Below are 27,322 nucleotides of genomic sequence, written 5' to 3'. Positions count from 1 at the left end.
CTATGTGCTGTTGAACAGAATGCTGCGCACAAAACTGGACATTCTCCCGCTACACAGTCCCTCCGTGTCCGACGATGCCGTGTGCCACACAAGAAATAAATGCAATACTAAACGGACGCCAAACGGAGGGCGAAACGATCAAGCATCAGAGGGAGATCATGTGTGGATAAATCTTCCCCTTCATGTCAAAAAGGGTGCACCAAATTACAGTGCGCCATGCAAAGTTCTCCAAAACGAAAAGACCAAACACATATGTCCTTGACAACGGAAAGACGTGTCCTGAGCAGGCCACACTATTAAACAGTGCTGCTCACCCACCCCCAAGTTCCCTTGCAATCACAACAGACTATTCAAACAGAGATTCAGAGTCGGGCGAGAGTCAGAAGATGCCCGGCTTGGCTTAAGGACTATATTCAGTAAAATCTGAAAAATTGTGAGTACTGTGATTGACTGCTAAAGTGTCAATGTGATATTCTGATGTTACTATTGTTATGGTTATGATGATGTGCTTTTTAACTGTTATTATTCTGTGCTTTGTATAAGAATAACTCTTCAATTCAAGAATTGTGGAATGCTTGAGTTGGGTTATGCTTATTGTTTTACTTTCACAAGAGGTTAATATGTTGTGTTCTGCTGCACTACTCAAGTTTACCACTAGAGACATACAGGTATTTTATTCTACATATTCTGACACAGAACGGATGTACATGGAGAACAGGATGTTTAGATGAGAAGAACTCCTCAATGGCAATGAGGAGTATATCACCTCAGTCGCCTTTTTCTTCAATAAGTGCATTGACGACGTTGTCCCCACAGTGACTATACATATATTTCCCAACCACAAGCCATTACAGGCAACATCCGTACCGAGCCAAAAGGCTAGAGCTTCCGCTTTCAAGAAGGGGGGCACTAATCTGGACGCTTATAAGAAATCCCGCTATGTCCTTAGACAAACCATCAAACAGGCAAAGCGTCAATACAGGACTAAGACTGAATCCTACTACACAGGCTCTGACGGTCGTTGGATGTGGCAAGACGAGAGCACCAGCTGTTCCTGACGACTGTGTGATTACGCTCTCCGTAGCCGATGTGAGCTTTGAACGTTAAACATTCACAAATCCACAGGGCCAGACGGATTACCAGGACGTGTACTCAAAGCATGAGCGGACCTGACCGAGTATTTAATACCAACATGTTTCAAACAGACCACCATAGTTCCTGTGCCCAAGATAGCAAAGATAACCTGCCTAAATGATTACTGCCCTGTAGCACTCATGTCGGTAGCTATGAAGTGCTTGTCATGGCACCATTTAACACCATCATGCCAGAAACCTTATGACCCACTCCAATTTGCATACCGCCCCAACAGATCCATAGATGATGCAATCTCAATAGCACTGCACACTGCCCTTTCCCACCTGGACAAATGGAACACCTGTGAGAATGCTGTTCATTGACTACAGCTCAGCGTTCAACACCCTAGTGCCCACAAAGCTCATCAGTAAGCTAAGGACCCTGGGACTAAACACCCCCCTCTGCACTAGAGGTCGACCGATTATGATTTTTCAACACCGATACCGATTATTGGAGGACCAAAAAAGGCCGATACCAATTAATCTGACAATTTTTTTATTTTATTTGTAATAATGACAATTACAACAATACTGAATGAACACTTATTTTAACTTAATATAATACATCAATAAAAACAATAGCCTCAAATAAATAATGAAACATGTTCAATTTGGTTTAAATAATGCAAAAACAAAGTGTTGAAGAAAGTAAAAGTGCAATATGTGCCATGTAAGAAAGCTAACGTTTAAGTTCCTTGCTCAGAACATGAGAACATATGAAAGCTGGTGGTTCCTTTTAACATGAGTCTTCAATATTTCCAGGTAAGATGTTTTAGTAATTATAGGAATTATGGGACTATTTCTCTCTATACGATTTGTATTTCATATACCTTTGACTATTAGATGACCTTATAGGCACTTTAATATTGCCAGTGTAACAGTATAGCTTCCATCCCTCTCCTCGCTACTAAATGGTCTCGAACCAGGAACACATCGACAACAGCCACCCTCGAAGCAGCGTTACCCATGCAGAGCAAGGGGAACAACTACTCCAAGTCTCAGAGCGAGTGACGTTTGAAACGCTATTAGCGCGCACCCCGCTAACTAGCTAGCCTTTTCACATCGGTTACACAAGCCTCATCTCAGAAGTTGATAGGCTTGAAGCAATAAACAGCGCAATGCTTGAAGCATTGCAAAGAGCTGCTGGCAAAATGCACTAAAGTGCTGTTTGAATGAATGCTTATGAGCCTGCTGGTGCCTACCATCGCTCAGTCAGACTGCTCTATCAAATCATAGACTTAATTATAACATAATAACACACAGGAATACGAGACTTAGGTCATTAATATGGTAGAATCCGGAAACTATCATTTCGAAAACAAAACATTTATTCTTACAGTGAAATACGGAACCGTTCTGTATTTTATCTAACGGATGGCATCCCTATGTCCAAATATTGCTGTTACATTGCACAACCTTCAATGTTATGTCATAATTACGTAAAATTCTGGCAAATTAGTTCACAATGAGCCAGGCGGCCCAAACTGTTGCATATACCCTGACTCTGCGTGCAATGAGAAAGAGAAGTGACACAATTTCACCTGGTTAATATTGTCTGCTAACCTGGATTTCTTTTAGCTAAATATGCAGGTTTAGAAATATATACTTCTGTGTATTGATTTTAAGAAAGGCATTGATGTTTATGGTTAGGTACACATTGGAGCAACGACAGTCCTTTTTTGCGAATGCGCACTGCATCGATTATATGAAACGCAGGACACGCTAGATAAACTAGTAATATCATCAACCATGTGTAGTTAACTAGTGATTATGATTGATTACGTTTAATGCTAGCTAGCAACTTACCTTGGCTTCTTACTGCATTCCCGTAACAGGCAGGCTCCTCGTGAGGCAGGTGGTTAGAGCGTTGGACTAGTTAACCGTAAGGTTGCAAGATTGAATCCCTGAGCTGACAAGATGAAAATCTGCTGTTCTGCCCTGAACAAGGCAGTTAACCCACCGTTCCTAGGCCGTCATTGAAAATAAGAATGTGAATCTTTACTGACCTGCCTAGTTAAATAAAAGTGTTAAAAAAATATATATATATATATTTTTTTTTTATCGGCAAAATCAGCGTCCAAAAATAATGATTTCCGATTGTTATGAATACTTGAAATTGGCCCTAATTAAATCGGTCAACCTCTACTCTGCACCTGGATCTTGGACTTCCTGATGGGCCGCCCCCAGGTGGTAAGGGTAGGCAACAACACATCTGCCACACTGATCCTCAACACTGGGGCCCATCAGGGGTGTGTGATTAGTCCCCTCCTGTACTCCCTGTTCACCCATGACTACGTGGCCAAGAACGACTCCAACACCATCATTACGTTTGATGACAACACAACGATGAGACAGCCTATAGGGAGGTGGTCAGAGACCTAGAAGTGTGGTGCCAGGACAACAACCTCTCAAGGTGAGCAAGACAAAGGAGCTGATCGTGGACTACAGGAAAAGGAGGGCCGAACAGGCCCACATTAACATCAACGAGACTGAAGTGGAGCGGGTCGAGAGTTTCAAGTTCCTTGGTGTCCACATCAACAAACTATCATGGTCCAAACACACCAAGACAGTTGTGAAGAGGGCATGACAACACCTTTTCCCCCTCAGGAGACTGAAAAGATTTGGCATGGGTCCTCAGATCATCAAAAAGTTCTACAGCTGCACCATCGAGAGCACTGGTTGCATTGATGCCGGGTATGGCAACTACTCAGCATCTGACAGGAAGGCGCTAAAGAGGGTAGTGCGTACGGCCCAGTACATCACTGGGGCCAAGCTTCCTGACATCCATAACCTATATACTAGGCAGTGTCAGAGGAAGGCCCAAAGAATTTGTCAGACTCCAGTTAGCCAAGTCATCTCTGATACCACACGGCAAGCGGTACCGGGGTGTCAAGTCTAAGATCAAAAGGCCCCTTAACAGCTTCTACCCCCAAGCCATAAGACTACTGAACAACTAAACTAATCAAATGGCCACCCGGACTTACATTTGTTTTTACACTGCTGCTACTCACCGTTTATTATCTACACATAATCACTTTACAAAATACCTCAACCTGTACCTCCGCCATATAGCCTTGATATTGTCATTTACATTTCTTGTGATTTGATTTTTTTTCACTGTCGTATTCGGCGCATGTGACAAATAAAATTAGATTTTGATTTTGTGATGTATGCTGTGATGGAATGCTAAGCGTGCAGAGTAAACTTGCCCTTAATTATGCCCATCGCGTCCTCATGTTACTGAGCCTACTTCACAACAGATAAATCTCCTTATTGCAATCCTTTTTTGAATATTCGATGAGGGTAGTTGACGTCAATCACATGCAGTCAATGGAGAGAGATGCTATGATACCAGCCTCAAGCCATAAATATGCATAGCCATCTTAAAGTTGCCGGGATGTTACATGTCCTACCTATAAACAGTACACTCGTAAAAAATTAAGCATTACAAAACTATGATTCGATCAAATAAACCTCTCGTAGCAAATAAACCATTATTTTTTTTTGTTGACCAAATTTGACACCCATAAAAAAACTTCTTGCTTTGAGGGCGAAACAATGCCACCTGCAGAGGGAGGCATATTTTCCTCTCTTCCTCTTTCAGTCAGTAGAACTTAGAGACGGTTTGAGGAGTTAGAGGTAACTTTGGTCAACTGAGTTCAACCTTTTAACAAGGTACATTTCTATGGCAGCAAATCCTTTAGAATGAACCTACTCCAGGGCAGATTAACTCACATTTAACTCCACTTAGGCTATTGAAACGCTATTAGCGCGCACTCCGCTAACTAGCTAGCCATTTCACACCGGTTACAAAAGCACAAAGACGTCATTAAAGTTAAGTAATAAAATAAAGACGGTACTTCTGAAAGCCTATTTCACACCGTAGCCTTCTGAATTTGCAAGAGAACTTTTATTTTACGCACAAATGAAAATGTTGCACTGAGTTTCTCCTGGATTGATGTTTCAGCATTGTCTCAATACGTACGAAAAAAATGTATGCTGCAAATACTGCGTCCAAAATAACAGTTTTTCTTTGCAGTTGAACTGAAAGCATGCACTGCATGCCACAGTCGACTGCAGTTACAGCATTTTTAAGGCAAATTCAAAACTGCTATATTTTATGGTAAAGGGAATGAAGTGTTCTGAGTTCGACTATCCATATACAACATGCACTCGCCGTACCTGCTAGAGTTCGACAGGTGGACGAGCAATATCCACCGTCATAGTACGGATGAAGAATGAGCTGGAATGTGACGCTAACACGCTGTTTAGCTTCAGAAGTAGATGTTGCTTGCTTCCTAGGATACCCCTCTGCGGTCAGCCAGTCTACACTGAACCTGTCTAGATGGAAAACATTGGTCTGCGTGTTAATAAACACACCGCTAGATGGCAGTAACACATAGGGTAGTTTACATCAGGGGTGCATTCAGTTCACTTCAACGTTTGCTACGTTTGCGTGACGGTTTTTACTGAACGGCACGTTTTCACCAAAACGGTGCGCACCGTTATATTATAATAGGCCCCACGGGATACCATATTATAATAGTCCCCCGGGACACCATAATCACAACGTGTTTCAATTGGTCATTCAGTACCGTACCGTTTCTGTTGATTTCAACGTTGCACACCGTTCTGTTGTACTGAACGTTACGCAACCCATCTCCCATGTGTGGGTGGGAAGTTGGAAACTGGTATCGTCTGTGTGAGCGGTGAATTACATGTATAATGTAGTATTTCTGTGAATGTACATTTTCTAATCTGCAAAACAGTATTTTTATCATTATTAGATTTACTGTATAAATACAGTAGTAAGGGATGGGCCAGGTTTGCTATTTTAGCCGGAAAACACGCTCAAACGACATGCTTAAAACTTTGTTGAAAGTACCAATCTACAGCTGTAAAAAATACATATGGATACAAAACCTCTGCCCAGTAAAATTACATATGGATACATCTCTGCCCTTCTCAGGAGAATTGATTTTCAGACAGTTCCCGGTCATGGATTTTGGTAATCCAAAAGACAGCAGCACATTCTAATTTCTATCAATTGTATTTCTATGGTCCAATCCCTCCTAACCCAGATAGTCCAATGAAAAGAGTGCCTTAGTTTTCCAGTGAAGTAGCAACCAGACCAAACTTTTTTTTTTTTGAACCAGACCAAACTTTGTAGCTACAATTCTGTTTGTGTGACTTAATTGCTATGGATTGTGGATGTCACTTGAAAGGTGGGCATTTTTAACACTTTAGGGCGTGGCACGAGCCAACGACACAGACTTTGGCCAATAATCGTGGAAAACGAGATCTTATGTACAGGCCAATAACCAATCAACTGCAAGCAATAGGCTGCTATTCCCTGTGCATGGATTCTGTGCCGCAACTGCAAGCAAGCAAGCGAGTATAGGAAGTGCGTTTCTTGTAGCGTTGGAGCAAAACTCTGTGGTTGAAGTAGCGAATTTTGGCGTCGATGTGGATCAATATTACCAGCGGATAAATTACACAACCATACCATCGTAGTTGTGAGTTCGGGGTCGTACGATAGGCTACGCTGCAAGCATCCCCGGCGCCATCTGGGAGGGTGAGGTTGTGGCTTGCTAGTATTGCCGGGTACGACACGGCGTGGGTTAGCTAAGGTGGGCCTTGATATCTGATTGACCAGCCAGCTAGCAATCTAGCGACTTCAAATAATATAAAATCAAGTGTTGACCAACACATAACTTATCATTTTTTTGTTGTTGCTGTGAATACCCATTTGACAGCCTTCTGGGCGCATCCTAATTCGAAACTGATTGGGACTATCACGCGCACTACAGTAGCCAAATGGGTGAGTAGCAACACTTTCTGAATCATACGTCATCCAGTTGTCAATTATTGTAAAGATTACACAGACCCGACGTGGACATAGTAGCCCACACATGTAAGGGTAGGTGGGTGCGTATCGTAATTAGCCAAGCTAACTAACTATGTATGTCCCATGTTTGCAGCCAACTAGAAGACCGCACTCTGTGTCTTGAGTTCTTGATTCATTCGAGTAGGTGGGGTGGATGGAGGAAACGGGAAGCTGTCTATTCGCTTGCCCATGCAATGGCATTATGTAACACGAGCATTGCGAGACAGAACCTGCATTCTTGACAGCCATACTGCCAGCGTTGTATTTTTTTGGTTTCAGCTCGAGCCTCGTATGGAATTTATTGTATTGAATCGTCAACTACGGATTATTCAGTTAAACACAAATTCTAGCTACTACCACATTACCACATGCGTACATGTTGACAGCCGTACTACTTGTTTACTATCATCAGGGTACTGCACTGTGGTCAGCGCAGACATGTATGCCATCAATATCACACTGTTATGCAATAGTCCTACACTCACACACTGACGAATCGAGCTGTTCATGTCGCCTTTTATAGTAATTGTGTGCCTGACACTTAGTAAGAGAAATGCATTGACTGAGGATGCTCTCTTTTGGGAGTAATGTAGCTACTCTCATTTTAACTTGAATCATTTATTCCCAGTGACTTGCATTGGATTGTTGAGTAGGATGTACTCTTGTCTCATCAGGGTTTTTGATTATTCCAGAATCCTGGGGTATATTTTGTATCTCCATACAATGTGCAGGCACACGGTACTAGCCTCCAGAATTTTCCATTATGTGATTATGCAGAAAGGAGGTCAGATGAACCCATCCATCCACAGACATCTCTTTATAGGACAGGGTTCAGGGCATCTTACCCTGAAGGTCAGTGTGGGTGCAGGCTTTTGCTCCAGCCAAGCAGTAACACACTAAATTCATTGCATTTATCAATGCTTTGATTGAAGACTGGTGGGTAGAATCACCAATAGGCACAGCAAGCTGGACTTATGTGTTATGGATAATTGACAGGCGTAGTCTTTATGCAAACATGGCCTGTTTATATGTTTCTAACATTTTCATGACATGTCTTGTGTTACGCTAATGCGTCACTCGGGCCTCATTAGCCATAGGGAGGGACCCTGACTGATGCCATAATCTGAATGGCAAGAAACATCCATTCTATAATGGAGGCCAGGCTTGAAAATGGAGGGAAAAAAACAACTCGTTTGACTGGTTTTAAAATTGTCACACGGTTTAATCCAAAATCCTCACTGCACACATTTGAGACCATCTGTGGGAGGAGGAATGTCAGGGTCTTTGCTCACTCACTCACTCACTCACTCACTCACTCACTCACTCACTCACTCACTCACTCACTCACTCACTCACTCACTCACCCACCCACCCTCTCTGTGAGCGTGTGGCTGTCACCTCAGCTCCTCTTCCCCTGGGGCAGCCCATTAGCTGAGCTCTGTAACAGCTCTGGATGTCAAAATCTCTAAATAATTATTAGAGTTGGCCCAGCATACCAGGCACACTGCTTAGACAGAGAATGTCCATTATGATAAGGACCCATCAAAGAACTGCCTGGGACTGAGGCAGTTCCCATCATGACTTGAACTCGTATCCACACAATATTATTGCGTTGACATGCTCCTGCTTACCCAATGTTTTGTTGATGCAGTCCTAATGGTCTGATGCTCACTGCCACATGTCAGCTCTGCCTACGGTTGTAGAGCTCCACAGGGATGAGCTCTACAACTGCTCATGTCCTGATTTTTATACTGGGGACCACTGCTGTCTGACCAATCTGTCACAGTGTTGTCTAGAGCCACCATTTGAGAAGGAGAATGGAGGGAGATGGAACAGTGGAAGTGACTGTCGGTGCGGCACACAGCTGTGTGCATCCTTATGCAGGAGGAGCCAGAAGGGCTTTGGTTTTAAGTCAGTTTGTCCGTCTGTCGACCTTTCAGTCTCTGATTGTGCGATAACGCTACAGAAGTGTTTTTCGGCCTCTTGTTTTGAGACACATTTCTATTCAAATCAAATCCAAATTCTATTGGTGGCGTACACATATTTGCAGATATCGCAGGTGCAGCAAAATGCTTGTTTTTAGCTCCAACAGTGCATTAATAATACATAGCAGTACAAAACAATACACACACAATCCAAAAAGTAAAAATTAAGAAATATCAGAATGAGCAATGTCAGTGTCCGGAATGCTGCGTATAGACAGTATATGAATATTGAAGGTGTACAACAGTAGTTGTATAGGATTAGCCGTGATGTGAGTACAGTGCATTCTAAAATTATTCATACCCCTTTCCTTTTTCCCCGTTTGGTTATATTGCAGCCTTATTCTAAGATAGATTAAAACAATTTCTCTCAAATCTACACACAATACCCCATAATGACGAAACGAAAACAGGTTTTTAGAAATGTTTGCAAATGTATTAAAATAATAAACAGAAATATCTTATTTACATAAGTATTCAGACCCTTTGCGATGAGACTCGGAATTGAGCTCAGGTACAGCCTGTTTCCATTGATCATCCTTGAGATATTTCTGATTAGACATGATTTGGGAAGGCACACACACCTGGTATATAAGGTCACACAGTTGACGGTCCATGTCAGAGCAAAAACCAAGCCATGAGGTCGAAGGAATTGTCCATAGAGCTCCGAGACAGGACTGTGTCGAGGCACCGATCTGGGGAAGGGTACCAAAACATTTCTGCAGCATTGAAGGTCCCTGAGAACACCGTGGCCTCCCATCATTCTTAAATGGAAGAAGTTTGGAACCACCAAGACTCTTCCTAGAGCTGGCCGCCCGGACAAACTGAGCAATTGGGGAGAAGGGCCTTGGTCAGAGAGGTGACCAAGAACCTGATAGTCTCTCTGACAGAGTTCCAGAGTTCCTCTCTGGAGATGGGAGAATCTTCCAGAAGGACAACCATCTCTGCAGCATTCCACCAATCTGGCCTTTATGTTAGTGTGGCCAGACGGAAACCACTCGTCAGTAAAAGGCACATGACAGTGCCTAAACGACTCTCAGACCATGAGAAACAAGATTCTCTGGTCTGATGAAACCAAGATTGAACTCTTTAGCCTGAATGCCAAGCATCACATCTAGAGGGAACCTGGCAACATCGCTGAATACTTAAGTAAATGTGATACATTTGAAAAAAATTATCAACCTGTTTTTGCTTTCTTTGTTATGGGGTATTGTGTTTAGATTGATGAGTGAAAACCCCCCAAATGTAATCCATTCTCGAATAAGGCTGTAACAAAACTGGGAAAAGTCAAGGGGTCTGAATACTTTCCGAATGCCCTGTACATATATAGTGGGTGAAACGGTATATAAACATTATTAAATTGACCAGTGTTCAATGGCTCGATGTACAGAGGGCAAAGCATTCTCTAAAGTGCAGGGTAGAGTACCGGGTGATAGCCAGCTAGTAACAGTGACTAAGGTTCGGGGCAGGATACTAGGCAGAGGACGGCAAATGGTGACTGTTCAACAGTCAGATTCAGACATTGACAAAATTATGGATGGTGAATTTAGTGTAGCCTATACGTCTTCTCGTATGCCTTTTAGACTGTGATATTACTTGTGGGTTGCTCTATACTGTATGGCTCAAGGTAGCAGCTGTGGTCAAATTTGCCATCCAGCCCTTGATAAAAACAGTGTAGGCTACCTAAGACCTAGGAGTAAACTGAGGTCAGGACCACTGCCCATTGATCTTTTCACTTTCCCCCTCTCCCAGCAGATAACCTGAGTGATGCGTTGAAGAAGCTGAAGCTAGCCTCAGCTGACAGCACCACAGACAGTGTGGAGAGCTGCCTGGACTGCCTGCTCAAAGCACTGGCCCACAACAGTAAGTTTGACCCACACTCCTCAGACTGTGACATTGCTGGAGGGTACCCTTCAGGACCTTATGCGCAGTACAGGATGGATGCAAGTTTATGGTGCTTTCAAGACCCCTGGGAACTGATTAAAACAAGGTCAAATCACTGAAGTCAGAATTCGGACATTTCCAGTAGATTAACTCCACGCTCAAAACATCATTGACACATATGCCCTCTAATGGGTTATATTTAGTGGATCCTTCTAGATTATGTACCAGTTCTGATAGGTAAGGGGCTTAGAGGCCGACCGATTATGATTTTTCAACGCCGATACCGATTTATTGGAGGACCCACAAAAAAAACCCGATGCCGATTTTCAAAAATTTATTTTTTGTTTGTAATAATGACAATTACAACAATACTGAATGAACACTTATTTTAACTTAATATAGTACATCAATAAAATCAATTTAGCCTCAAATAATGAAATATGTTCTATTTGGTATAAATAATGCAAAAACAAAGTTTTGGAGAAGAAAGTAAAAGTGCAATATGTGCCATGTAAGAAAGCTAACGTTTAAGTTCCTTGCTCAGAACATGAGAACATGTGAAAGCTGGTGGTTCCTTTTAACATGAGTCTTCAATATTTCCAGTTAAGAAGTTTTAGGCTGTAGTTATTATAGAAATTATAGGACTATTTCTCTCTATAACCATTTGTATTTCATATACCTTTGACTATTGGATTTTCTTATAGGCACTTTAGTATTGCCAGTGTAACAGTATAGCTTCCGTCCCTCTCCTCGCCACTACCTGGGCTCGAACCAGGAACACATCGACAACAGCCACCTTCGAAGCATCGTTACCCATCGCTCCACAAAAGCCGCGGAACTACCTCTCCAAGTCTCAGAGCGAGTGACATTTGAAACGCTATTAGTGCGCACCCGCTAACTAGCTAGCCATTTCACATCGCTTACACCAGCCTAATCTCGGGAGTTGATAGGCTTGAAGTCATAAACCGCTCAATGCTTGAAGCATTGCGAAGAGCTGCTGGCAAAAACGCAAGAAAGTGCTGTTTGAATGAATGTCTACGAGCCTGCTGCTGCCTACCATCGCTCAGTCGACTTTTTCGCGAATACGCACCGCAATGATTATATGCAACACAGGACACGCTAGATAAACTAGTAATATCATCAACCATGTGTATTTCATTAGTGATTATGATTGATTCTTTTTTAGAAGATAAGTTGCTAGCTAGCATTAAACTTACCTTGGCTTCTTACTGCATTTGCCTAACATGCAGGCACCTCGTGGAGTGCAATGTAAAGCAGGTGGTTAGAGCGTTGGACTAGTTAACCGTAAGGTTGCAAGATTGAATCCCCGAGCTGACAAGGTAAAAAAAATCTGTTCTGCCCCTGAACAAGGCAGTTAACCCACTGTTCCTAGTCCGTCAGTGGTATTAAGAATGTGTTCTTAACTGACTTGCCTAGTTAAAAAGTTTAAATAAAGGTTGGCCAAATCGGTGTCCAAAAATACTGATTTCCGATTGTTATGAAAACTTGAAATCGGCCCTAATTAATCGGCCATTCCGATTAATCGGTCGACCTCTGTGTGACTATCAAAACCATAGAAAATATCCAAAGAAAATGGAGAACATATAGTATCTAACTTTCTAGTCACCAGGCTCACATTTGTTTTCGTGCAAGGCCCATCTCAGCCAGCCTTATTCACATCTGTCCATCCTCCTTAGTTTGGGTAACATAACCATCTGCCTGTTTGGGCTCGGCCTATCCAGTATCTTGTTGTTTGAGCATTTTATTGGCCTTACTTGTGTTTTTTTAAGTTAATTGAGTTGCTGGCTATCTTGCATCCTCAGCTGTCTTTTAGCTTTGTGTTTACTGTTGTAGCTTTAATGCTTTACTGCACTTGGCAGCACAACCCACCCACTTCCTGTCTCTTGGCATTGGCACGTGATTGTTCTGTTTGGGTGAGGTGCTGACCAAGAAAATAAAAAAATGCCTGCACACTTTTTCTGATACCACCTGGATCCTAATAATAAAAAATGTATTTGGTTACAATAATAATTTAATAGCTGCGCTATTTTCAAACTGCTAGTCATTTTATTCATGGAACCTGGCTTGGGATGATCATAAATAGCCCAACAAGTTGAACGACCTGGATGGAATGGAAAAGGATTATCCGCTTCACCTTGCCCAGCTCATCCATACGTCCTCTCCACTTGCCTCGTTTTCAAAAAGCTTTGGTGAAGGACAGAGGGCAGGTTCTTGGATCTTCTCCTTCAATAGGGAAAGGGAAAGGCAAATCCTAGTCAGTTGTACAACTGAATGCATCCAACCGAAATGTGTCTTCCTCATTTAACCCAACCCCTCTGAATCAGACTGGTGTGGACGGCTGCCTTAATCAGCGTCTGCATCATTTGTGCCTGGGGAGCAGTTGCTGTTGGGGGTTAACTGCCTTGCTCAAGGGCAGAACGGTAGATTTTTCCACCTTGCTGGGTCAACACTTCTAACCGCTAGGCTACCTGCTGACTCAGATGGGGTCAAGGGGATATTATGCAAGGATTAATCGAAAGGCAAATTGAGAAAGCCCTTTTTTTCCCCCAACTGTTCACCTCCTCTCTCCCCTTCTCCTTTCCCCTCCTAGATGCTGACGCCAGTGAGAAGATCCAGGAGATGGGTGTTCTCCCCCTGCTTCCCACCCTGCTGGCCCCACAGTCCTCCTGCACCCCCAAAGTAGCCAACATCATAGCCGAGGTGGCCAAAAATGGTGAGGCACCCTTCGCTTGGTTTCTGCACACCTCATCTCATCCTCCCCAGGAAGCATCATTCTTCTCACTTTTGGTTCCGCCATCTTGTCAGTATCCAATTTTTACACTTTGTTTATTCTCAGGCGATTTAGCCTACATTTATATGTATGTATTTCTCATTTAGTTAGCATTATCTTAATTTTCCATGTTAAGCCTTTAGACCCCAATAGAATTACTAAGATGCTGCTGTAGCTGACTGAGAATTTAAGATGAAGCTAATTTTTCTCACACATTTCAAACACACAGATGGCTCAAAAACAAAGAACAAATGTCAATTACAAGTTAAGTTAGTTTTAAAGAGCACAACCTCTTTAATGACACATTCATGTCAGTAGGAATAACACACATTTTGTCTTCCATTGTGTATAGACACTATCAAAAAAGATTTGCACTTAACAACAAACCCTAGAGTATTTCAATTGTAGTAAATTTGACTAAATGACTCACTCAAAATGTACCAAGTATAATATATTATACTTAGAAATATTATTTACATATAAAAAAATGTATCCAAAATGTGACCATAGGACAATTTTCAGAAAGCATTTCACAACCCACACAAAGTAGGCTTTGAATTTGACAACTATTCTTATTCTTGTAGAAATGCAAACAACTGTTCTGAGACTATTTCAACATGTTGATAACCTCTCTCAATAAGGTTTAGTACAGACCAGGCCTGACACAAAATGTAGAAATAATAGCCTACTTTGACAACTCAGTAACTGAAACCAGCATTAGAGAGAGAAGATACATTTTTAAAAACTGTTCAGACACAGTGAAAGATCTGTAGGACAAATTCATATTTCACACCGTCACGTTAGTGTTTGCATTTAGCCTACATCATGTCATGGAACTGCTGGAAGCACGGCCTCATCATGCAAGGTGTTGCCAAATACGTAGAGCACTCCAAGGAAGTTTCTATACATCTCCCACTCGTTGCCTTGCGTCTACTCAGGATGCACACCACACACCCTCTCTCGCACCCTTCAAACTTCACCTGCTTTCAAATTATGAGTTAAAACTCAGTCTACACTCCCTGGTGTCACACTCTTGGCACTGTAGCCATATCACAAAGTCAATGCACAAGCTGCGTTTTGAATGCCTTCTGGGACCAGCGCCTGTGGTTTCTGTGAAGGGGCTTTTGCAGGGTCCCCCACACAATGTACATATCTATGATGGCAATGTTGAGCATCCCCCAAAACACATTTTCTGCCCGTGCGTCCAACATTGTAATAGCTCCTCAGTTGGTCAAGATGGTCAACCCCTCCCATTTTATTGTTGTGAAACATTACAAGCTCTGGAACAGATACGCTCCTACCACCTTTATAAGCAACTCCAAAACCCCTGCCACTGTCACTTTAGCCCCAGGCTGTGTGGTACAAGGGTGAATAGTGGGACTTTGTGCTCTTCTTCGTTCTCCCTCGTGTTCCTCTACCTCCTCTTCTACTCTCCTCCTCTCTCCCTCCACTCTCCAGTCATCTCTAACTCCTCTTCCTCCCTGCCTTTTGCTGCTGAGCCCTGACTCTCCACGTCAATTCATTCTCTTTCACTGACCTACAGGAACAGAGGGAGAGGAGCAACAAATAGGATACAATTGTAGTCAGGAACATAATGTCTCACACTCTCTCTCCCGTCCTTTCTTTTTCTCAACATACACATACTCTCTTCCTAATAAGGGGTTTGTATAATGGGTGATACAGTTACACGCCTCCCGTTCCACCCACACACACTGTCTCTCTCCTCCAACTCTTGCTTTCTTGCCTGACAGACTAACTGCAGAGTTCGCCAATGTTAGCTGATTAGTTATGAAGCTCGGACAGTTTCCAAATGAATTGCATCGGTAGAAACGGTACAAAACAAGCAACTTGTTAGCTGGCTATGAAAAAAATGATCCAATTCCTCAAATGAGCTCCACTACACTGGCATCTACTACCCAACACGACAGGATACGAGGCATTGCATAGCCTATGAATATCTGCCCCAAGCAAACATGACAAACCATAACCTAAGCCCACCAGATAAACACAGCATCAAACATCCACAACACGTATATATGCTGTTTCCTCATTTCACTCACCTCGACATCATCTCTTTTTTTTAAGTGCAAGGAACTGTGCAAATCCGTATCGCCAACCAACATAGATAAAGCCTCTTTCACAGTGAAAAGTTGTGTCTGCTAGGGAGCTGTCAATTTGAGTAATGAATTGGGAGAAAAAAATGTTGGTCAAATGACGGCATACCCTGCTTCTGGTTGATGACAACATCCACGCGAATACGACAGCGGGTCGTTAGCAAGATAATATTGCGAGGTTGACACCGGTATTGTTATAAAAACAAGCCCGTTCGCAGCCGCTATAGTCATTTTAAAGAAAGGCAGTCGACGGCCACTTTGGGTTCAAAAGGGTTTATTGAATGGGATGGTGATTTATCTATTTGTGGGCTGATGTTCAAGACTATGGATGAAAATGTTGCGTGTTTTCAATCTTCGAGAGTCACGTATGGGTGATAGTCTATATATTTTTGCTGTGTAGCCTAGATTGTGGACTTGTCCTTGTTGGTTGTTTGCCGCCCCACTCACCATTGGAAATGATGCTTTTTCCCGTTCGAACGGCAACCGATGGCTTCAGACTCCTAAACAGCAGGCACCAATAGGAGACCTGTTTGTTGGTGTTGCCATCTATCTGGCTTTCCTAGACAGTAGAACATTTCACACATCGGCACAGTGATTCATTTATTTACTCCATGCCATACTGTGGCTTGATCAAAGGAACATGCACAGCAGTTGAGTGGCTGGTTGTTGAGATTCAGGAACTAACTGTTTGTTAGAGACCATAAGATAAAAGGTGAGATTATAGGGGATAGATTTATTCATTCTGTCAACATACGGCATTAATAACACTCTTATTACCCATGACATCACAGCTAAATAGTGCGCGTGTTAAAGCGTTACGATAGCACGGATGAGATTGGTCATTTAAAAATAAGTTGACAGCTTCTTGACTTCTCCAATTGTAAAGAAGTCCCATTTTTCTTGGCCACATATTGGACTCGAGTAGTCTTCCATTTGCCACGTGACAAATTATAATATGCATGGCCCCTCAACCCAGATGCTGCACTGTCATCAGATGCTTGTAGGGTAATTATGAGTGGGTTTCAGAGAGGCAGGCACCGAGTTGAACGGAAGTGACCGAGTTGGGGGAGGAAACGGTTGAGATAATTAATGTACTTTTAGCAGCATCTAATGATCGCTGCCTGCTGATGTGCCAGCCTGATCATTTACACCATCCCACTGGCATTTTATCTGTCAGTGGCCCTGGAGATATCTATGCCCAGTTCCCTGTTGAAGGCTCACTGTGTCAAACCTACTGGACTAAAATAACCTTTTTTTGTTCTTTTTTTTTGCATTCCTGAGTAAAATGCATTTGTAAGTTTCGACTATGCGCCTGGTTGTCTCTTCCCGGTCCACGTTTCATAAGGCATAGTTTTAAGTAAAGTTTGATTTTTACTGCTTGCTTGAGTTACTTGATGTGGAATAGAGTTCCATGTAGTACTGTGCGTTTCACCGAGTCAGTTCTGGTCTTGGGGACTGTGAAGAGACCCCTGGTGCCATGTTTTGCAGGGTATGCATGTGTGTCGGAGCAGGGTGCTATTTGTTTGAACAGGCAGCCCTGTGCTTTCAACATGTCTTGTGAGAGGTATTGACATGTAGTGATGCAGTCAATCTCTCCTCTATTTTGAGCCAGGAGAGATTGGCATGTTATTGATGTTAGCTCTCCGTGTACATTTAAGGGCCAGTCGTGCTGCTCCGGGCCAACTGTAATGTCCCTCTTTTTGGCAATTGACTATATGACTGGACAGTAGTACAGGTGTGACAAAACTAGGGCCTGTAGGACTTGTTTTGTTGATAGTGATGTCAAGAAAGCAGAGTAGCTCTTTATTACGGACAGACCTCTCCCCATCTTCGCTACCGTTGCAAAAATATGTTTTGAGCATGATAGTTTACAATCCAGGGTTACATCCATCAACTTTCTCAAATTCCACATTATTCATTTCAAGATTTAGTGAATGGTTTGTCCTAAATGCAATGTTTTGTGTTTTCTAAATATTTAGGACGATCTTATTACTTGTCACCAATTCTTAAACTGACTGTGGCTCTTTGTTAAGTGTTGCAGTGATTTCCCTTGCTGTGGTAGCTGATGTTGAGTCATCAGCATACATAGACACACAGGCTTAACTCAGTGCCATTGGCAGGTCATTAGTAAACATTTTTAATAGTAAGAGGCCTAGACAGCTTCCCTGGGGTATGCCCACTTTATTTTATTTAACCTTTATTTAACCAGGAAAAGTCCATTGAGACCGAGTCTCTTTTTCAAGGGAGACTTTGCCAAGAAGGCCGCAACAATCAATACATTACAGAACTAAAACATACAACAATACAATTCAACAACATGATCCAGCCTAAAAAAAGCATTTACACTCCTATGTAACAGTCTTTCATCAAAATATTTAATTCAATGGCACAAACATATCTAGATACAGCATGGGTTGTAGACTTTTCCATGCCTCTGGTGCACAAGAAGAGAAGGCAGTCTTGCTTAATACTGTACATGTCCTGGGGACTTTAAGTAGCAACCACCTAGCAGATGGTGTATGGTCACTGCTGGTGGTGGAGACCACCAGCAGTTACTTTGTAGACGAAACACCTACAAATGTAACTTTCTGCACATATAAAGTGAGTTCCAACCTACCATTTGGTGCAATGGTGGGTGAGTGACTTGGCATTTGTAATAAAGCCCAAGTATGCATGATAAACAAAGTCCAGCCTCTGTAAGACAGAGGCTGCATGCATATACAACAAGTATATAATCAATTAGAGAGAAAACAAGCTTCTTTCTAACCATAAGTGGGAAGCAAGCCTTAAGAAAAATAAAACCCCAATTCCAATTTAAGCTTCCTCACAAAATTATCTAAATTTACTTTAAAGGACAACTTGTCATCCAACCATATATCTAGCTATATGTAGGATTACACTTTTTCAATGGATAAGCCACCATATGTGACAATGCTAACCTTCTCTGGCTGAGTGTGAGCTCTGGCAAAGGTCATGTAAAAAAAAACCCATTCATGATGAGTTTGAGACCATAAAGGGAGGCTTGCCATGACTGAAAAGCAGTCTGGAGCTCTTCAACAGCATGAACCAGAGAAGGAGCACATTAATATATGACTGTATCATCTGCAACTTTGCTGGTTGCTTCCCATTTCCCAAATCATTAATACAATTGAGGACAACACAGGAGCTAAAATGTAACCCTCGGGCACACCTCTATTAATCTCAAGAAAGCTAGATTTGTGATTGTCAGCATATACACAGTGTTCTGTCAGAACGATAGTTCTTAAACCAGTTTACTGCCCCTTCACTGAGACCAATGTTACTGAGTCTAGCGAGCAACAATTCATTGTCAACTGAATCAAATGCCTTTGATAAATCAACAAACAGAGCAGCACAATGTTGCTTTTTATCAAGTGCATGATGTAATTTGCCACTGCCATAATAGCTGCAGTTGTGGTGCTGTGCCCCGATCTAAAGCCAGACTGAATCCTGCATGTTCTTTTCAATGGGGAAGTTTTTTAAAACGGAGTTCACTCGGGATTCATAGACTTTGGCCAGGATCGGGAGTTTGGAGATACAGTGCCTTGCGAAAGTATTCGGCCCCCTTGAACTTTGCGACCTTTTGCCACATTTCAGGCTTCAAACATAAAGATATAAAACTATTTTTTTGTGAAGAATCAACAACAAGTGGGACACAATCATGAAGTGGAACGACATTTGTTGGATATTTCAAACTTTTTTAACAAATTAAAAACTGAAAAATTGGGCGTGCAGACCTGTACGCTCCAGTAGCAGGCCTTGCGCTCAGACAGACTCTCCCGACTCTGTTCGCTCCAACTCCAAAAAAGGTGTAGGCTACAGTTACGAGCAGCTCGAGTAATGGGGGGGGGGGCTTTCTCAATCAGACATATTTGTACAAACACATTTTGTAAAATAGAGACAGATCTAAAAATAGTTATATGCAGCATCCACCCTCACATCAAGTATTTACTTCTGTAGATATGATCGGGTCATTAAAACAACTCTGATCTCAAGGATCAAACATACAAACGGAAAGACTGATTGGCAGCCATCTTGGATTATGTTGGAGAGACTTCTATTAAAAAACACCCTATGTGTTCTCTTAGACCGGTAACTCTTGATCCACGATATGGCAGAGGATGTAAGCCATAACACATTTTTTTTTTTTTCAGCAGTAGAAAATATTTGTTTTTGATAATATCAAAAGCTGTATTGAAGTCAAACAAAACAGCTCCCCCAATCTTCTTAGCAATTTATTTTAGCCAATCATTGCTTTTGTGTAAGTGCCATACATGTTGAGTCCCCTTCCCTATAAGCATGCTGAAATTCAGTAGTTAATCTGTTTAATGTGAAATAGCATTGTATCTGGTCAAACACAGTTTTGTTCAAAAGTTTACTAAGGCATGGTAGCTGGCTGATTGGTCAGCTGTTTGAACCAATGAAGTGCTTTGCTGTTCTTCGGTAGCATAATTAATTTAGCTTCCTTCCAGGCCTGAGAGCACACACTTTCGTGTAGGTTTAGATTGAAACAATGGCAAATAGGAGTGGTTAACTTTCAACAAGAAGTTACATTTCAAATGATCAATTGATTCAACAGATGCAGCAACCTCAAGTAGATTTGGAAAATATCAGGGAGTGGGTTTGCAGAAACAAATTTGTTTTAAACACCCAAGAAAACCAAAGTTAAGTTGGTCCGATCCACCAGGAAAAAGCCAACACAGCATGGGATACAATGAAGTATGGGAGGGGTACAAATTGAGGACGTGGCAGAAACCAAACTACTCGGAGTGCAGCTAGACACCTGCTTATCATGGTAATCTCTAATAACTAATTGTGTGTGTGTGTGTGTGTGTGTGTGTGTGTGTGTGTGTGTGTGTGTGTGTGTGTGTGTATTCACCAGGAAAGATTAAGCAAATAACCATTAATTGAGAGTCAGGTGAACTACTGTTCTGTGTTCTGGGGAAATGCATCAGCAAGTGAAATTAGGAGGCTGCAGATTGCACAGAACAAAGCAGCAAGGATTGTTAAGGTGGAGATATGATTTATTTTTGTTGTAGTCATGCTCAATGCTCTTGGTTTGTTATCAATCAACAAGATAATTTAAAAAAAACAGACATGCTCTTTTTATGTCATAATATACACCATTTGAAACGGCCAAACTCTATTCGCAACAGTATTCAGTTGGTAAGAAACATTCAGTAAATAATAGGAATAGATTGTCCACCATCTGTGTTATCCAGACAGAACAGAGAAATAGGCGAAATAACATTTTGATTTAGAGAAATAAAGAAATGTAGTAATTTATCTGAGCAAACCAGAAACCTTTTCAATATATACATTCAAACAATACATAGGAAAGTTGTGCTGGAGTATTTATCTGGTCAATATGTCTGTTTGTAACAGTGTGTTATGTGATCGTATTGTAAATTGTATTTGAATGTTTAAGGACTCTTGGAAGATTAGTCCACATGGGGACTAAAAGAGATCCTAATAAAATCAAATCAATCATCAGGTGAGTGCAACTGGTTTTTTTTTTATTGCAGTTTGCTTGCTGTTAGCGATATCTCTGAAAAATGATCTGTTATGCATTTAAACTTTAGATCACCAGTTACTTTGTGCTAAAAATGATCAAGATGTTTGCAATGAGAAGTAATAGTTGTACATTTCGATTGGGAAATGCATAGCCTGTTTAAAAAATAATAATAATGTATTCTTATGATTAGGGCTAATGTCAGAGTGCAGGAAATGAAAGACACTGTCTTCTCCTGCACAGGTCTCAGTGTATTGTACAGTTCAATGTCTTCTAGCTGGACTGACTCAAGACACGGGCTGCTGTACAACTGTCGTGCTGTTGGACTATGGTCCTGAAAAGAAGCATCGTGTTAATAACACTTTTGATGATCTAGAAATTCAACTCTGGACCTTGAAGACATTTCCACTGCTTTTTTTCATTGTTCCCCTCTAATCAGACTGATTTGGAGTTGGAAGACCAGGTGTGTGCCATTAATGATCAGGTAGAACAGAAAACCAGCGGGTGTAAGGGGGGTGTTACTGGGTGTAAGGGGGGTGTTACTGGGTGTAAGGGGGGTGTTACTGGGTGTAAGGGGGGTGTTACTGGCGGCAGAGAAGTCAGACGCAGGAGAGCAAAAAACTGTGTTTTTTCCAAACGGCGCAGTTTAATAACAAACAAAAAAAACCACTGGAAAACGGAACAATCAAATAATGGGTAAATAACCCGATGCACACGAGGACAGACGTGAACAAACACTTACAATAAACAATCACCCACAAGGACATCAGGGGTAAACACACACCAGGACAGACTAACAAACACTTACCCACAAGGACATGAGGGGTAAATGCACACGAGGACAGACGTGAACAAACACTTACAATAAACAATCACCCACAAGGACATGAGGGGTAAACACACACCAGGACAGACGTGAACAAACACTTACAATAAAAAATCACCCACAAGGACATGAGGGGTAAACACACACCAGGACAGAAAAACGAACACTTACAATAAACAATCACCCACAAGGACATGAGGGGTAAACACACACCAGGACAGACGTGAACAAACACTTACAATAAACAATCACCTACAAGTACATGAGGGGTAAACACACACCAGGACAGACTAACAAACACTTACCCACAAGGACATGAGGGGTAAACACACACCAGGACAGACGTGAACAAACACTTACAATAAACAATCACCCACAAGGACATGAGGGGTAAACACACACCAGGACAGACGTGAACAAACACTTACAATAAAAAATCACCCACAAGGACATGAGGGGTAAACACACACCAGGACAGACGTGAACGAACACTTACAATAAACAATCACCCACAAGGACATGAGGGGTAAACACACACCAGGACAGACGTGAACAAACACTTACAATAAACAATCACCCACAAGGACATGAGGGGTAAACACACACCAGGACAGACGTGAACAAACACTTACAATAAAAAATCACCCACAAGGACATGAGGTGTAAACACACACCAGGACAGACGTGAACAAACACTTACAATAAACAATCACCCACAAGTACATGAGGGGTAAACACACACCAGGACAGACGAACAAACACTTACCCACAAGGACATGAGGGGTAAATGAACACGAGGACAGACGTGAACAACACTTACAATAAACAATCACCCACAAGGACAGACGTGCACAAACACTTACAATAAACAATCACCCACAAGGACATGAGGGGTAAACACACACCAGGACAGATGTGAACAAACACTTACAATAAACAATCACCCACAAGGACATGAGGGGTAAACACACACCAGGACAGACGTGAACGAACACTTACAATAAACAATCACCCACAAGGACATGAGGGGTAAACACACACCAGGACAGACGTGAACAAACACTTACAATAAACAATCACCTACAAGTACATGAGGGGTAAACACACACCAGGACAGACTAACAAACACTTACCCACAAGGACATGAGGGGTAAACACACACCAGGACAGACGTGAACAAACACTTACAATAAACAATCACCCACAAGGACATGAGGGGTAAACACACACCAGGACAGACGTGAACAAACACTTACAATAAAAAATCACCCACAAGGACATGAGGGGTAAACACACACCAGGACAGACGTGAACGAACACTTACAATAAACAATCACCCACAAGGACATGAGGGGTAAACACACACCAGGACAGACGTGAACAAACACTTACAATAAACAATCACCCACAAGGACATGAGGGGTAAACACACACCAGGACAGACGTGAACAAACACTTACAATAAAAAATCACCCACAAGGACATGAGGTGTAAACACACACCAGGACAGACGTGAACAAACACTTACAATAAACAATCACCCACAAGTACATGAGGGGTAAACACACACCAGGACAGACGAACAAACACTTACCCACAAGGACATGAGGGGTAAATGAACACGAGGACAGACGTGAACAACACTTACAATAAACAATCACCCACAAGGACAGACGTGCACAAACACTTACAATAAACAATCACCCACAAGGACATGAGGGGTAAACATACACCAGGACAGACGTGCACAAACACTTACAATAAACAATCACCCACAAGGACATGAGGGGTAAACACACACCAGGACAGACGTGAACAAACACTTACAATAAACAATCACCCACAAGGACATGAGGGGTAAACACACACCAGGACAGACGTGAACAAACACTTACAATAAACAATCACCCACAAGGACGTGAGGGGTAAACACACACCAGGACAAACGTGAACGAACACTTACAATAAACAATCACCCACAAGGACATGAGGGGTAAACACACACCAGGACAGACGTGAACGAACACTTACAATAAACAATCACCCACAAGGACATGAGGGGTAAACACACACCAGGACAGACGTGAACGAACACTTACAATAAACAATCACCCACAAGGACATGAGGGGTAAACACACACCAGGACAGACGTGAACGAACACTTACAATAAACAATCACCCACAAGGACAGACGTGCACAAACACTTACAATAAACAATCACCCACAAGGACATTAGGGGTAAACACACACCAGGACAGACGTGAACGAACACTTACAATAAACAATCACCCACAAGGACACACACCAGGACAGACGTGAACAAACACTTACAATAAACAATCACCCACAAGGACATGAGGGGTAAACACACACCAGGACAGACGTGAACAAACACTTACAATAAAAAATCACCCACAAGGACATGAGGTGTAAACACACACCAGGACAGACGTGAACAAACACTTACAATAAACAATCACCCACAAGTACATGAGGGGTAAACACACACCAGGACAGACGAACAAACACTTACCCACAAGGACATGAGGGGTAAATGAACACGAGGACAGACGTGAACAACACTTACAATAAACAATCACCCACGAGGACAGACGTGCACAAACACTTACAATAAACAATCACCCACAAGGACATGAGGGGTAAACACACACCAGGACAGACGTGCACAAACACTTACAATAAACAATCACCCACAAGGACATGAGGGGTAAACACACACCAGGACACGTGAACAAACACTTACAATAAACAATCACCCACAAGGACACAGGACAGACGTGAACAAACACTTACAATAAACAATCACCCAGGACAAGGAACACTTACAATAAACAATCACCCACAGGGACATGAGGGGTAAACACACACCAGGACAGATGTGCACAAACACTTACAATAAACATTCACCCACAAGGACATGAGGGGTAAACACACACCAGGACAGACGTGAACAAACACTTACAATAAACAATCACCCACAAGGACGTGAGGGGGGGAGAGGGACCAACTTCGGCGGAAGTCGTGACAGCGGGCCCCGAATGTCGTAGTGTAAGAGTTGAATACCAGTGAACTAGAACATCCTTACCTCACATGTTGAATCATGATATCATCTCATTATGATAATTAATTCTAAAAGAGCCAGTACATTTGGTTGCCACAATGATTAATTAATTTAGCTATGCTTCTACTCCTTTTATCTACAAATACACATTTTAGACTTTCTGAAAATAAGAACTCTCTCTGTACCTTTTACAATGAGAATGCAGAGATGGAAACTCGAGTCTGAGACTTGGAATCGAGTCGCACATAAGTCGCAAAGAATGCTGGGTTTTGATCAAACAATCTGCTTTTTATTTTGGTGATTGTTTTCAAATGAAAAGATGGACCTATCTTGTTTAAGTTCACATTGAAAGTGATTTTCAACCTGAAAATGTATCAAAGGCACCCAAGAAAATCCCTGGATAGGTTACCATACTGTGTAAGCAGTGTTGGTAGCTTTATGATCTAATGGATGGTCAGTCATTGCATTCATAGCTCTATGAATTTGAGAGTGGTTACATTTCTGAAGCCCCTTCCCTCAGCCTATCTACTGAAACAAGAGCATGGAAATGTTTTGTTTAAACTTCCGATTACAGCTTTAAATTGTTGCTTCAAAGGTTTTGTATAATTTCAGTCAGTAATTTTGAAAGTAGTGTGCTCACAAGCCAAAACGAGTCCCTGGAGTTTTTTACATTTATTTTTTGGCAGTTTGTATGTACAATATTTAAGTACTTAGGATCCCGGACTGCATCTTTAATCGAGACCTCACGGCACCACCTTTCTCTAGGGTCCTTCTCGAGTGTCCATTCAGAGTGGTATGAGGGGGAAGTTTCACCGAGACACTGCTCATGGGTAATTTGGGGATTTTGGCCATGAGGCCCTTTATCGACTCCCCCAGGTTTAGATGAACTCATGGATACCACTTGTCTGTGTCCAGAATGTAATGAAGTTGGAGGCAGTTGCACAAGCCAATGCTAATTAGCATTAGGGTGATGACTGGAAGTCTATTGTATCGGCTAGCGTGCAGAAGATAGCGCAATGACTGGAAGTCACTGGGTAACGCTAGTTAGTGTCCCGAACCGGCTCGTAGCCTGTAAAAAAAAATATTTAAAAAAACGGGAGACGACGTGTAGATCAAGGAATAACAAATATATTTATTAACTAAAGTAAACTATAAACAAGTAGCAATGGTGTTAGCGAGTGGTTGTGTACATTGATGTGATGTTGAGGGGCCAAAGCAAGCAAACAAAACCCGCTACAAAATGCCACAATCGAAATCCAACAGTGTGTCTGGTGTGGAGACTCATCAATGAATGGGGGAAAAGTTGCATTTATCACCAGGACACAACCGGGCCCAGTTGTGTCCCATTTCACTGACAACCCTCCCGGCTCCGCCCACCGACATCCTAATATGGAAAACGAGAGCAAAGCGAGAATTCGGCAGACCGAGTGAGAGGGTCGACACACACACCCCCATAAAACCGGGGACCACCAATGACCCTGGAACGCCACACCAACCAAACAAACAAAATACTGCTCCAGCCAACCTCGTCCTCCCAAGACCTCAGCAACCTTTGCACAAAGCAACATTTACAAGGAAAGAAGATAACGAGGGAACAGACAGGAGTGACAGAACAGGACAGCAAAATAAACAGTGGCCACGTGACTCTTCTAATGTGGGGTCAGCCCGTGGCTCCTTGATTAGATCAGGGCACAGAAACCAGAATAACAAGGAAAGTATTGACAGATTTCTTTGTAACATCGTCATTAGCCGGTGCAGCGACCAGGTCACCACAGCTCATGGAATGCATCACCGCACAGAACACCTCTGGGGAACTGTGCACTCATCGGGAATCCCTACAAGTGACGGTTTAGAGGAAACCACTAGAGATGAACATGACAGGCCATACATGCTCACCAGCCAAGTTATTCACAAGGATAACATCGATACCCTCAATAGGCAACGAAGGACGCATCCCTACAACATCCTCGCCTTTCACCAGTTCAGAATTCAATGGAACTGACAGTGTTCAAAACAATTCCTATAATTAAGACATTATCCAGAATCAGTCCTAGCAGAGAAAGGTAACAGACTCCAGAGGCACCTGTTTCA

The 27,322-nt window shown here is 42.3% G+C and overlaps 2 protein-coding genes across 8 annotated transcripts in view; one reads left to right on the top strand and one right to left on the bottom strand.

Annotated features, from left to right (window-relative positions):
* The window catches only part of slc1a1 (solute carrier family 1 member 1), a 35,409-nt gene extending 29,966 nt beyond the window's left edge, over nt 1–5,443 (bottom strand). For 2 of the 3 annotated variants that reach the window (XM_046320272.1, XM_046320275.1), the window contains exon 1: nt 5,316–5,443. The gene's annotated coding sequence lies outside the window, so the exon portion shown is untranslated. The remainder of the gene's footprint in view (nt 1–5,315) is intronic. The other variant, XM_046320274.1, reaches the window with a different exon arrangement.
* A 1,037-nt stretch (nt 5,444–6,480) lies between these two features.
* Nucleotides 6,481–27,322, top strand: part of LOC124007817 (rap1 GTPase-GDP dissociation stimulator 1-like) — a 63,361-nt gene continuing 42,519 nt past the window's right edge. For 2 of the 5 annotated variants that reach the window (XM_046318596.1, XM_046318592.1), the window contains exons 1-3: nt 6,481–6,954; nt 10,755–10,865; nt 13,498–13,620. In XM_046318596.1, coding sequence (XP_046174552.1) covers nt 6,951–6,954; nt 10,755–10,865; nt 13,498–13,620 — 238 coding nt within the window. In that variant the 5' untranslated portion in view covers nt 6,481–6,950. The remainder of the gene's footprint in view (nt 6,955–10,754; nt 10,866–13,497; nt 13,621–27,322) is intronic. The other 3 variants (XM_046318595.1, XM_046318593.1, XM_046318594.1) reach the window with 3 other exon arrangements.

Source organism: Oncorhynchus gorbuscha, linkage group LG21 (genome assembly GCF_021184085.1).
Source record: "Oncorhynchus gorbuscha isolate QuinsamMale2020 ecotype Even-year linkage group LG21, OgorEven_v1.0, whole genome shotgun sequence".
Lineage (NCBI taxonomy): Eukaryota > Metazoa > Chordata > Actinopteri > Salmoniformes > Salmonidae > Oncorhynchus > Oncorhynchus gorbuscha.
Note: the sequence above shows the minus strand (reverse complement) of the source record. Positions and strands in the feature narration are given on the sequence as shown.